The following is a 13,611-nucleotide window of genomic DNA, read 5'->3' on the forward strand; positions in this document are numbered from 1 at the left end:
TTGCAAATTTCCTGTGAACTACAGTCAGGGAACTACCTGAAGCCAACTCTAACTCCCCAAGACCAACTTCATCTCACCCACTTGTACACGTCACCCATCAACCCTTTCTCTGTCCAGAAGGATATGTAATTCCCTTGAGCCCATTCACACTGCCTCTTTCAATGGCCTTCCCCATTCCACAACCCTGCTACATTTTGAGTGTAAAGTTCAACCTGTTCCTCACGGGAAAGTTGGGGACAGGAGTCATTAAAGGTGGAAGTTCCAGAGCTAACAACTTGGCTCAGCTGTTACTCAGCTAGATTTTGCTAACAGGCATAATAGGCATAGGTTCCAAAAAACAGTAGCTTTGTAACTAAACTAAAGACATAGTGAAATCACAAGGAAGGAACTTGGGAACAGGAGGAGGCCATTGAAATCCTCGTACCTATTCCACCATTCAATCGCATTGCAATTGATCTGTCTCTAAATTTCATCTATCCGCCATGCATACGTTTCCCTTAATGTCCTTGTCTAACAAAAATCTGAGTCTCAGCTTTGATATTATTGGCCCACTAGCCTCAACAGCTTTTTTGGGGGAGGGGGTTCCAAACTTCCCCTACCTTTTGAATGAAAAATGCTACCTGACTGTGGTAAAGTGGAGTGCCAGGTACCTTTAAGAAAATGTAGTTAACTGTATTGACCAATCGCTACACAGCGCGGGCTACTTTTGGTAACTGTAAGTCCGGAGCTGGAGGTGATTGAAGAAGCACACATGGTGTTAGTGCTCTATTCTTAGTTCCAGTTTATCGGTCTCTCTGCCTATACTGTTTCAAGCACCAACTAGTGTATTAATATCAAGGGCGCAGCAAGTGTTTACCAGACAAAGCGAACCTGATAACCAAAAACATAAAACTGACATTTCCCCTCAACAACGTGGTTCTAATTTTAAGGTTAAACCCACTTGTTCTGAACTCCTCAAACCAGAGGAAATACTTTCCATCTACTCTGTCACACCCTTAATCATCTTAAAGACTTCAATTAGATCAGCGCTTAATTTTCTATACTCAGGTGAATATACAAGAAATATTATGAGCTGCCCCTTCAGCATCACGGTCCTGGGAGTGTGACAGGCCGTGGGAGTGGAATCCATGAGGCACTGGCTGCCCATGGCTCAGCTATTCCAATGCACCCCCTTTAACACCTGTTTAATGGATGGGCTTCCACATGTTCACCCAGCACCTTCAGGCTCCCTGAGCTACAATGGCTCACGGTCCAGCAAAGCCTCAATTTTATAATTCTTATCCTTGTGTTAAAATCCTTCCATGGCCACACCCCCTCCCTAATTCTCTAACTTCATTCAACGAACCCTCTGAACCTCTGCACTCAACTAACTTTGGCCTCCTGAGCACCCCCCAGTTTTAATTACTCCAACATTGGTTGCTGCACCTTCAGTTGCCTAGGCCCCAAACTATAGAATTCCCTGGCCAAACCTCTCCAGCTCGAGAACACCTCTTTAACACCTATCTGTCTGATCAGGTTTTTGGTCATCTATTCTAAAACCTCCTTATGTAGATCGGTGTCATTTTTTATTTGATCGTGCTCCTGCAAAACGCTTTGGGACATTTAACTATGTGAAAGGTGCAACAGAAATGCAAGTTGCTGTTGTTCTTGAGACGCCACCTGTCCTGCTTCCTGCACAGGCCCCAAAGTCATTCCAGATTTGGCGAACATGGAGCCAAGGTGGATGAAGGCATGGCCGGCAATGATGGAACAAAATGTGGGAGGGGTTACAGAAAAGACAGAGTCTGATAAACGGTGACTTGGGGTGATTAGAGGGGGTGGCAGGTTTGTGAGCTGGGCCGTGTCTCAGTCAAGGAGGTGAGGTTTGATTCCCTATTGCATTGTATATGTCGATGGGTTTGTTGGCATTTATTGTAACTAATTTCAGAATTTGTATAAGAATTGACAAGTTTTTGATGGTAAGCATGTGCATGTCTGATAGGTAAACAGGCAGCAGTGCTGTTTGTGTGCTCAATGCAAAGAAAGCAGGCAATATTTGTTAAAGGTGAACGCAGCTACAGACTGCAAATGGAACATTCCATGCTGGAACAGGGCTCTAGCTATTTATTTTGTTATTTTATAATTGCTTCGGCCCTTTAGATGTTGATATTTGCATGGGTCTCTACAGAGATCAGGTTACATTCACTTGATTCACACACTGGTCACAGGCTTTCTTCCAGCATTCACAGTACACGATCGCCACTAACCTGCATATCTATCCAGAATGAGGAATTTTGATAAGAGCAAATAGAGAGAAACTACTTCAACTGGTAGCTGGGTCGGTAACCATAGGACACAGAATTAAAATAATTGTCCATGGAACTAACAAAGAGATGAGAATGTTTTTAAAGCAGCGAATTGCTGTGATCTGGAATGCACTTCCTGAATGGGTGATGGAAGCAAGTTCAATAGTAACTTTGAAAAGGCAATTGGATTTATACTTCAAAAGCAAGGGCATGGGAAAAGAGCAGGGACTGCAACTAATTGTTTTTCTAATTCATTCATGGGATGTGGGCATTGCTAGCAAGTTCATCATTTATTGACCATCCCTAATTGCCTTTGAGGACGCGGTGTTAAATCACCTTCATGAACTGAAGCAGTTCATGTAGTGTAGGTACACAGCGCTGTTAGGGAGGGGAGTTCCAGGATTTTTGACACAGCGACAGTGAAGGAACGGCAATAGAGTTCCAAGTCAGGGCAGTGTGTGACTTGGAGAGGAATTTGCATGTGGTGGTGTCCCCGTGCATCTGCGGCCCTTGTCCCCCTAGGTGACAGATTGCTCTTTCAAAGAGCTGGTGGTGGTATAACGGGCTGAATGACTTCCTCCTGTGCTGTGGGATTCATTGATTTTGGTACTTGAGGGACTGTGCCTGGATTGCTTTAGACCTCAAAACAAAAACAGAATTACCTGGAAAAACTCAGCAGGTCTGGCAGCATCGGTGGAGAAGAAAACAGTTGACGTTTCGAGTCCTCATAACCCTTCGGCTGCTTTTAGCTTTTTGTTTTATTATTGCTTTAGACCTCCTTGGAAATGCAACAATTCCCAAACCTATTCCACAAAGGAGAATAGTGTTCCTTTAAATGGATTGATCCATTGTTCTGATGTCTATAGACATGCATGTACTGGAACAGCTCGGCTAGGGGTGCGGCTAGATATGGAGCACAAGTCTTCAGCACTGCCGGCAGGATGCTGTCAGGGCCCATAACCTTTGCTGTATCCAATGTGCTCAGCTGTTCTTTTGATATCACATGAAGTGAATTAGCTGAAGGCTGGCTGTGATGGTGAGGTCATCAGGAGAATGCAGAAGGCAGAGATTGGGGATAAGTGGGTCCTTCTCAGGATGGCGGCCGGTGACTAGTGGAGTTCCACAAGGGTCAGTGTTGGGACCACAACTTTTCACTTTATACATTAATGATCTAGATGAAGGAACTGAGGGCATTCTGGCTAAGTTTGCAGATGGAATACAACGTGGAGAAGTGTGAGGTCATGCACTTTGGTAGGAAGAATAGAGGCATAGAATATTTTCTAAATAGGGAGAGAATTCAGAAATCTGGAGTGCAAAGGGACTTGGGAGTCCTAGTCCAGGATTCTCTTAAGGTTAACTTGCAGGTTGAGTTGGTAGTTAGGAAGGCAAAAGCAATGTTGGCATTTATTTTGAGAGGACTAGAATATAAAAGCAGGGATGTGCTGCTGAGGCTTTATAAGGCTCTGGTCAGACCACATTTAGAATATTGTGAGCAATTTTGGGCCCCGTATCTCAGGAAGGATGTGCTGGCCCTGGAGAGGGTCCAGAGGAGGTTCACGAGAATGATCCCAGGAATGAAAGGCTTAACATATGAGGAACATTTGAGGACTCTGGGTCTATACTCGATGGAGTTTAGAATGATGTGGGGGAATCTGATTGAAACTTACAGAATACTGAAAGGCCTGGATAGAGTGGACGTGGGGAAGATGTTTCCATTAGTAGGAGAGACTAGGACCTGAGGGCACAGCCTCAGAGTAAAGGGAAGACTTTTTAGAACAGAGATGAGGAGAAACTTCTTTAGCCAGAGAGTGGTGAATCTATGGAATTCATTGCCACAGAAGGCTGTGGAGGCCAGGTCATTGAGTGTATTTAGGACCGAGATAGATAGGTTCTTGATTGGTAAGGGGATCAAAGGTTACAGGGAGAAGGCGGGAGAATGGGGTTGAGAAACTTATCACCTATGATTGAATGGCAGAGCAGACTCGATGGGCCGAATGGCCAAATTTCTACTCCTATGTCTTATGGTCTTAAATCCACTCTGCAACCAACTTGAGCCAGAAAGGCCAACGTTTCAGTCTTGTCTTTGTTCTCATGTGCAGGGTTCATCAACACGGATGTTGGGGATGTTCATGGAGCCTTTTCCTCCGGATAATTGTTTAATTGTCACCACCATTCATGACTGGATGGGGAAGGACTGTGGCACTTTAATTTGCTCAGTTCATTCTGGGATCACTTAGCTCCGTCTATATTATGTAGTTGCTCCTGTTCATCAGGTCAGCACTTTATTTTTAGGTATACCTTGTGCTGCCCTGGCATGGGTTTCTGCACCTCATTAAACTAGGATTGATGGTAATCATAACTGAGAAATATTCCAGGCCATGTGGTTACAAATTGTGATGGAATGCAGCTCAGTTGATGATGTCCCACAGCACCTCATGCTGAGCAGCTAGGTCTGTTCTGAACCTATCCTAATTAGCATGACGGTAGTGCCATACAACAGCAATGGGGGGTCCCCTCAATGTGGAGGCTGGACTTCATCTCCAAGAAGGGCCATATAGTGGTCATTCCGACCATTACCGTCATGTACAATGCCATGTGTGGCAGATAGATTGGTGAGGATAAAGGTTAAATAGGTTTTTCCCTTTGTATTGCTTCTTATTGCCTGCTTCCAGTCATATCTAGCAGCTATGTCTTTCAAGACTTAGCTAGTTCAGTCAGTAGTGGTATTACTGAGCCATTCTTAGTGATAGATATGGAAGAACCCCATCCAGAATTCATTCTGCACCTTACTACCCTCAGTGCTTCCTGCAAGTGGCATTTGATGACAAATCTAGTAAATTAAATGGTCACCATTATTGACACTAGTTTATTTTTAATTCCAGATTTATTTAATTAACTGAGTTTAAATTCCCAGCTATCATGGTGAGATTGAACTCAATAGTCTTGGCTTTTGTATTACTAGTGTAGTAACATTACTACACTACCATACACATTGATTATCTAACTAGCAAACTAAAAATAAAAACAAAAAACTGCAGATGCTGGAAATCCAAAACAGAAACAGAATTACCTGGAAAAACTCAGCAGGTCTGGCAGCATCGGCGGAAACTCAGTAGGTCTGGCAGCATCGGCGGAGAAGAATATTCTTCTCCGCCGATGCTGCCAGACCTGCTGAGTTTTTCCAGGTAATTCTGTTTTTGTTTAGCAAACTAAAAAGTTCAGCAAAGCTAGCACTGTCAAACAATTTAGTGCTTTAACCCCATTATGTCGTAGGACTATTTAACTTGGGTAGTGAGCTGACAAATTTCCACTAATTCCACGTTGTGTTAAATTATCCATAACTGCCTGGAAGGAGACATTCCCAATATTAGATTTTTCTGGAAATAGTGAGAGACTATCAAAAGTTGAAAAGTAAAGAGGGCATGCAGAAGCAGAAGCATGGTACAGGAAAGTGACTTCTGCCAGGAACAACGTATAGGCTATAAATGCCTTAAAATCATAATGCTATAAAATAAGCATGCACAAAAACTCTCTTGTATAGTAAACAATACTAAGCCGAGCTACGGATTTGTTAAAATGTAGCTCAAAATTCTTTCCAAAGACTTGCATTCATATTGTTCCTTTCATGCTCAAGAGGACTTCCCAAAGTGCTTCAGTCCCCGCTGGAATACTATAGGAAAATGCAGTGAATTTGCACACAGCAAGGTCCCAAAAACAGAAATATGATTAACTTACCATTTATCAGTTTGTGATGTTGATTGAGGGATAAATAATGACCAGGACACTGGAACTAACCTGCTCTTTGAAATATTGCCATTGGATGACATATCCACCCAAAGGGTGAACAGGATCTTGGCTTAGTATACTATCTGAGATAGCACCATCAACAGTGCAGCACTTCCTCAGTACTGGATTATGTACTCAAGTCACTGGAGAGTGGGGCTTGAACCCACAACCTCCCAACTCAGGCAAGAGTTATGCCATGGTTGACACCAATAGTAACAGATCCTTGTAACAGGGAGGTTTAGTTTCCAATACTAAAAACTGCTACTCCAAATTGTGCACAAACAGTGTGTGTAATGAAGTGTTTGTGGAAAGCATATGCTCAGAATGCACTGAAGATCATGAAAATTGTCCAAGACCTGGGGTTAATGGTCTTCAGGTCATCCAATAAAAATAAAACCCAAAAATCCAAAGGATCACATTCAGTAGCGTTTTAATGCCTTACAATACAACTCAGCTGCATTACAGTCAATGACTAGCTCCTGAGCGATGGTCCTTCATGAAGGAAGTCATGAATTTTGCCAATTTCTGTGTTTCTTCCAGTGTCACAGCATTGTAAAGAGAGGCACAGATCCCACCAACCAATCTAGAAATAAGCAGAGTTTAGGTAAGTTACAGAACTACTGACTTTCAAAAAGAGACCAAGTCCACAAATCCCGATTTATGTAGATATTTTGTACAAAGTCAGTTACAGTACGAACGGCAGTTAATCTTTGGAGAGACATTATACATGGAAATGTGTTAAGCAAGCACAGGGGAGGTTGTTTGCCTTTCTCCCCCAGCTTTTTAAATGCCCTCTGCTGCCTTGCCCCCAGAATTTTGCTGAGCTGGATAACAGATGGCCAGTTTTAGCCAGGGTGATCCTATCTCCCTTGCCCACTTCTTAATTCTTTCATGGGGATGTGGGTGCTGCTGGTAAGACCAGCATTTGTTGCCCATCCCTAATTTCCCTTGAACTGAGTGACTTGCTAGGCCATTTCAGAGGGCAGTTAAGAGTCAGCCACGTTGCTTTGGGTCTAGAGTCACATGTAGGCCAGAACAGGTAAGGACAGCAGATTTCCTTCTCAATGACATGAGTAAACCAGATGGGACAGTTGATGATAGTTTTAAGATCACCATTACTGACACTAGTTTTCTAGTCCAGATTTTTTAATGGAATTCAAATTCCACCAGCTGTGAACCCATGTGGATGTCTGGATGACTAGTCCAGCGACATTACTACTTTGCCACAATCTCCCCATTCGGGCGCAGGGGCAGGTGAGGGAAAGAAGAGAAATAGGAGATTGAAAACTGGAAGATCCATCTTGAATCCCAAGGAAGGAGGGGGCGGGTCCCCACTCAGCTTTTCTTCCAAGTGGTGTTCAACAGAGAGAAGCACTGATTCATCAGGTGAAGGGAGATGGTGGTTGGTAATCAGCATGAAGTTTCCTTGCCAATGTCTGATCAGATGCCATGAGACTTATTGGATCTGGTATCAATGTTGAGGACTCCCAGGGCCACACTCCCTCCTGACAATATACCAGTGTGCTGCTAACTTTAGATCTAACTTGCTGGTGGGACAGGGCATTAAACTAACCATGCAACCAGCGTCCTATTTGTGACATTAGGTTCTAATTGGCTGATATGACTACTTGTACATGAAGGAGTCAGCTGTCATTGAAAGGGCATTTGACAAAGGTGTTAAAGCAGCATACTTTAAAGAGAAATAGAAGTGTACAAGAATCCATAGGTAAAGATCTACAAGTAGAGGTCAGTCTTTCACTATCCCCCTCCAACCCAAACTTGTTGTTCCTCTCTCTTTTCCCAATAGCTATACAGCATGTACAACACAAAACAGGTTATTCAGTCCAATTGTTCTATTCTCCACACTAGTCTTGTCCCACTCCTCCTGCTCATCCTTCTATCCCCTTTTCCCTCTTGTACTTATCTAGCTTCCCTCTAAATGAATTTACACTATTAATCCCAACTACTCATGGTAGTGAATTTTGCATTCTCACCACTGTGGGTAAAGAAATTTCTCTTGTATTCCTTATTGAATTTATTAGTGCCTACCTTATAAAGATGGCTCTTGGTTTTGGTCTCACTCTATCAAATCCCTTCATGGATTTTGAAGACTTCCATCAAGTCATCCCTCAATCTTTTTTTTTTAGAAGGAAGAAAGGTGGTTGGTTCAATCTTTCCTACACTTGGACTTTAGATAATTTAGAAGTATGTTACTGGACAAAGTGGACAAGTTATATGGTGCCATTGACTATTTGGTTTGGGGGGTGGGGGTGGGCAGGGTGAAGCAGAAGCAAATCTAAGCAGGAGATGAGAAAGATTGGAAGGAGAAAGGGGGCAAGAGTTGTGAGGGAGAAGATTTAAATCAGGAATAGTGATTTATAAATGACAAATGTATAAATGACACTCCCACCTTTCCCTTAGGATTGTTGGGCATTCTCCTATGCTCCAGTTTACCTGTGGCCCTTCAATGAATTCATTCCCATTTTAGCTGCTTGATCAAGGAAAGTCTGTTCAAGGACATCATTCCCATTAGTGCCACCAATCCGGAAAACTACATTCATTCTGCTTCTGCACTTCACATCAACAGGGCATCTACAAGGAAGCAGTACCTGTCATTGTTTGAAGTTATTCAATGCTGTGCATTCAAGTCAAACATTAAACTATTATCAGCTGGCAACAGCTTTAAAATGAATCAACTCACACATAGAATTTATTGGAATCCTCAATCACATTATAGAGCTGCTTCGATTTAGCAACATTGTTTTGTTCCATTGCTTCAAGACCCCCATTGCTCTTTATCCAATCCAAGACCAAGCGCATGATATAAATACTGAAAGAAAAGTTATACACACCTGATTGCAAGTTACAAACTATAACTGGGCATTACACATAACTGAAGTTTCCAAACACAGATTTCTCCATCACTGGGCAGGGAACATGCAATGTTTGTAGTGGGCTTAGAAACAATCCAATTCTTGTATATGGGTTAACACCTCTGCTAACAGGGGTCTTCAGTTTGTATATTAGTAACCCACTTCATTATTTCATTAACTGGACAGCCCCACAGATTATACTATAATTCATTAACAAAATTTTACTGTGTCATTCTGAAGCTTGTCAAAGAGAAGGTTGAAATTTTTGCACTTGTAATTTGAAATTTCAGCCAGCGGTTGTACAACACTTGGGTGGTTACCAAGCCTCATCAACCTACATCCAGAGATCAGTAGCTTAGCTTGGAGGCCCTGAAACAAGATGGGTTTCTGCACAAATACCTGGGAGACCAGGTTCAAAACAACAAGCACATTCCATTATGAAGATATTCATCAACTATATGGCCAAACCAAAATTCCACTATACTTTCCACATGATGATGCTACATGGATAGGACCTTATAAATTTGAGGTTTCAAAGAGCTCAAGAATTCAAAATCCAATTCCTCAAAACAACTGGAGCATCATACCAACCTGTAACATGGGGGAGTATTGTAAAGGCTTTCTGCTTGCAGTTTATAGTCAAACACTAGTGGACACCCATTGAGTGCAAATCCCAGGAGATCTTCTCGGACTAACACTACAGTCAATCCTGCACAACCGAGGTTTTTCTGGGCAGCAGCAAATATCACACCAAACTTCAGAGGAGGGAAAAAAGAAACAAAGTTAGTGTAACACTTTGCTATGTCCCAATTTTATTCCAACTATTGTAAAAGTAAAGGACAATTTACATTGAATCTTCATCTTTCAGCACTGCTGTTATAGGATCTACACTAAAAAGCTCTCAGTGGGCTCTCCTGTTTTATACATAGACTTACCCTGGAGACATCCAAGGGCTTGGAAAGGAAGTTAGATGACATGTCAGTGATCAAAACAGCTTCCTTGTAGTCTGGGATGAAATGAAACTCCATCCCATTGATGGAATCATTGGCACAGTAATAAAGGTAGGAGGAGTCAGGACTAACATCCCAACTGCTGGGATCAGGTATCTCTACAAGAGAAAGACAGGATGAACTTTAGAATTCTTTGATAGCACCACACAAATGCATACTATCCAACTCCTAAAAAAGGACAAGGGCAGCATGCAAATGGGAACAGTTTCACCTCCAAGTCTCACAACATGCCAGCTTCAAAATAAGTCACCATTCTTTCACCACTGGGTCAAAATCCTGGCATTTTCATTTAACAGCACTGAGGGACCACCCTTGCTACACAAACTGCAGCAGCTGAAGCCAGCAACTCACCATCACCTTGTCAAGGGAAAATAAGAATGGCGATAAATGCTGGCTATGCCAGCAACACCCAACCTCCCTAGAATTGCTTAAAATCAGACTTTACCCAACTGCGAACATTGGGTCCTAGAATCTGAAGCAGTTGGTGAGAGGGAAGGTTTTGCTAATAATTATAGGGTGTTGAGATCTTTTGGCACCAAACGTACTTCCTTTAGTTGCTCCGTTAGATTGGAGCGCAGTATCCACACCGACAGAGGATGGACCGATCCAGTCCCTGGGAAACCCAAAATCTGTAAGCAGCTAGCTCAGCCTCAATGTTGCATCAGGAGTAGTTTTTCAGTAGCCACCTCCCATCACCCCGCCCAACCAAAACTGGGATTCAAACCACCTGCTTCAGGGCTCAATAACAATCCTGTTGAAAAACCTTACTTGTGTACATGTCCTGAATAGGGTTGACAATTCTCACTTTCCCAAACTTCTCCGCCTCCTCGGCTGCCTCAGTCGACCAGGCTCCGGTGACCACAAAGTCCACACATTTGGCTTCTTTTAGTCCAATTAGGTTGAAGGGGACAGCACTGAACTGGCCACTCCCACCACCTTGCAAGAATAGTATCTTGTAGTTCTCTGGGATCTGCCTGTAAAGACAGTTAGATCATCAAGAGTGACAGTGTTCAGCAAGATGACTGCAGCACACTAGCTTTCAATCCCCTAAATAGGATTTGTGTCAGACTTGGAGAAAACCAAAACACGACCCACGAGCCAGATTCTCGCCCACACCACTGGGTGTTTGAGTGCTTTCACTAAAAGAAATTCCACTTTTTCCACCCAAACTTCAAGACATTAAGTGAGAAGGTGAGCTCTCAGCCCTCCTTTCCACACTGTGTTCCCAGCTCACCCAAAGTGAGAGTATCTAAACCTATGTCCACTGATTACTATGACTAGCAGGCGATGGCAAAGAGAGGGTTGAGTAACCTCTCTCAAAGTAGAGGGGCACTGGATAATGGTCAGGAGCCTTGGGTAGTTTCCCCTTGTGCAGGCCAATGGCAAAGAGCTCAACTGCAACATCCCCATCAACCAAAGCATTACAGTCCAGGTCTAGGATGGCACTTGCCAGTGCACTGGAAGGGTTCTACAACCAGTGGCTGGAGTGTGGTCCACACTGGGAATAATACTTAAATCAAGTTTCTAGTTTTTGTGAATTGCATTTTTAGTTGTGCACTTCCTAAAAAAAGAGTTACATTGGTTAGATGACGTTGAGCAAACCTAAGGGTTCTGTTCAAACCACAGCAACAACTGCAAATCATTGGCAGTTTATACATGTAATCATTGGGGTAGAAAGAGGAAGGTCTCCCATTACACTGCATTAGAGTGGTGTTGGATCCTTGGTCACCAGTTTAGTTGGACTAATGGATCCACGTTGCACACTTGTTTCGTGATGACAGAGTTGATAACATAAACAGAGATCAGCAGACAGTTCTTACGTGGAACACATTCTATTTATTTACAAAGGAACTCAGCAGCTACACTTGTGTGCTTAGAACTCAAACCCTGTCTCCACATTACAGACTATTACTCTAGACTACTCACTACTGACAGACGACTAAGGTATCCCGCGCTACTCTGTCATTGGATAATAAGATTGTGTGATCTATTATAACATTCTTCTTAAAAAGGTATATTACACATCAGGTTACCACAAATGGGATTCCAAGTAATTTCACCATTAACAACGCAAGGTGACCACAATCAAATCTTTTCGTTTGCCATGAAGTCCATTTAATTGAATGGGGCCTATTATCAGGGGCAGGATGGCGAGTTTCTGGGGAGGTGGGGAGGTGTTGTTTTGACCTGGATTGGCGTACGTTAAATTATTCTATCAAACAGTCTGAGCTGGATAGATTACTCACAACAGTTCGCTCAAACTGGCTTTGGCCGCATGAAGGATTTCAGTGAACTCTGGAGATCTGTGATTCATTTCTGTTCAACAATAACACACACGGTGGGGGGGTTAGACAGAGACACATGCAACCGGTAAAGATTGACGTACGCCAATGACAAGAGACTGACCCAGAACACCAACCCCGATTCCACGGTAATCTAGCAGGTCCTCCTGAGCTTGAAGCAACACCTGCGGAAATACATCACACCCGGTTAGCACAGACCTGGGGCTGTTCCAGGGATTAACCCCCAACTCGAGGATCACATTCCACTTTTAATGTTACTGCACACTCTCACCCCAGACCCCTGCGACCAGACAATCCCCCCACCCACCCCAAAGCCAAGGAAAGGTGGGGGGGGGACTTCAGCTGACATAAATCCTTCACTTATTTCAAATTGGAATCAAACACAATTGTGTCCAGTTCCTTCAGTTTGAATATCCCGCTGAGTCCCGGGGTCTCAGGTTTAATTGGTTACATTTAGAACTCAAAACAGGCAGTTTAGGCACTAATGCTGCATTTCTGAGGCTCCAGTGCAGTCCCCTACAGGGTAACAAGGTGCTACACTTGGGCAGGTGGGGATTGCAAACAGCGCCCACAGAGAGAGATAGACAAAAAACACCAGGGGTGGGATTTTACGGTTCCGCCGAAGACAATGCACTTGTTGTGAACGGCTCGCTGCATTTTCCGCCCCCGACCCCGCCAGAACGGGGCCGTAAAATTCCGTCCCAACAATTTACAAAACCCGCTCATTCACCGACAGGGGAAGCCTAGAGCAACTAGCGGCGAAAGTGAGCACAGACTGTCTATTCTCCATCATTGAACCTGATCTCCAAGCCCGGCGCCAGCAGAGGGTGTGTAATGCTGACCCAGGCCACTCTCATTGGCTGTTCCCACAGGATGCCGGCCACTTAGCTCATCGGGGATTGGTTGGGATCTAATTCTATAGCGCCCCCCCCACCCCCACCCCCACCATGGCGAGGAGGAGAAGAGTCTGCTCCCCTTTCAACCACCGAGCCGGGCCGCCCCTTTTCTGTGATGTGTGATTAAGGGAGATGTGCCTGGATTGCCTTGGGTCTACTTCCCTTGCGTTGACGTATAACTTTTCCTAAATCTATCCCACAAACTAGAACAGCCCCTTCCTACCAATGGGAAACAATTATCCAATTTACACTATGGTAAACTCATTGTCCTGATGTCAATAGGTCTGGATAATTAATTAGTTCCAGTATTATCAAGGATGGTACAATGTTGTTGCTCACAGGTAGCTAAATAAAACCAATGGACAAGCTCCACTGTCCTGATATATAACTCCAAATCTCCCCTCCCCACTCAGCCTACTTCAGCATTTTATAGTTTCTCTATAGTTAGGCTTGCAGGG

At 43.6% G+C, this 13,611-nt stretch overlaps 1 protein-coding gene across 1 annotated transcript; it reads right to left on the reverse strand.

Annotated features, from left to right (window-relative positions):
• Positions 1-6,485: 6,485 nt before the first annotated feature.
• LOC144695410 (phosphoserine aminotransferase-like) lies at positions 6,486-12,511 on the reverse strand. The gene is made up of 8 exons (XM_078566304.1): positions 12,361-12,511; positions 12,201-12,270; positions 10,723-10,928; positions 9,880-10,052; positions 9,536-9,699; positions 8,773-8,901; positions 8,526-8,663; positions 6,486-6,654 (listed from the first exon to the last, which is right to left on the reverse strand). Exons 2-8 carry the CDS (start codon positions 12,266-12,268, stop codon positions 6,537-6,539), a joined length of 996 nt encoding a protein of 331 aa, XP_078422430.1. The 5' UTR covers positions 12,269-12,270; positions 12,361-12,511; the 3' UTR covers positions 6,486-6,536.
• Positions 12,512-13,611: the final 1,100 nt, after the last annotated feature.

The sequence above is a fragment of the Cetorhinus maximus genome, chromosome 21 (genome assembly GCF_964194155.1).
Source record: "Cetorhinus maximus chromosome 21, sCetMax3.hap1.1, whole genome shotgun sequence".
Lineage (NCBI taxonomy): Eukaryota > Metazoa > Chordata > Chondrichthyes > Lamniformes > Cetorhinidae > Cetorhinus > Cetorhinus maximus.

Excerpts from the sequence above, each read along its gene's own strand:
- LOC144695410 (XM_078566304.1), bottom strand. The coding sequence starts at position 12,268 with ATGAATCACAGATCTCCAGAGTTCACTGAAATCCTTCATGCGGCCAAA. Across the intron at positions 10,929-12,200 it reads GCCAGTTTGAGCGAACTGTT|GCAGATCCCAGAGAACTACA; the intron begins GTGAGTAATCTA and ends CTGTCTTTACAG. Across the intron at positions 6,655-8,525 it reads AATTCATTGAAGGGCCACAG|ATTGGTTGGTGGGATCTGTG; the intron begins GTAAACTGGAGC and ends GCTTATTTCTAG.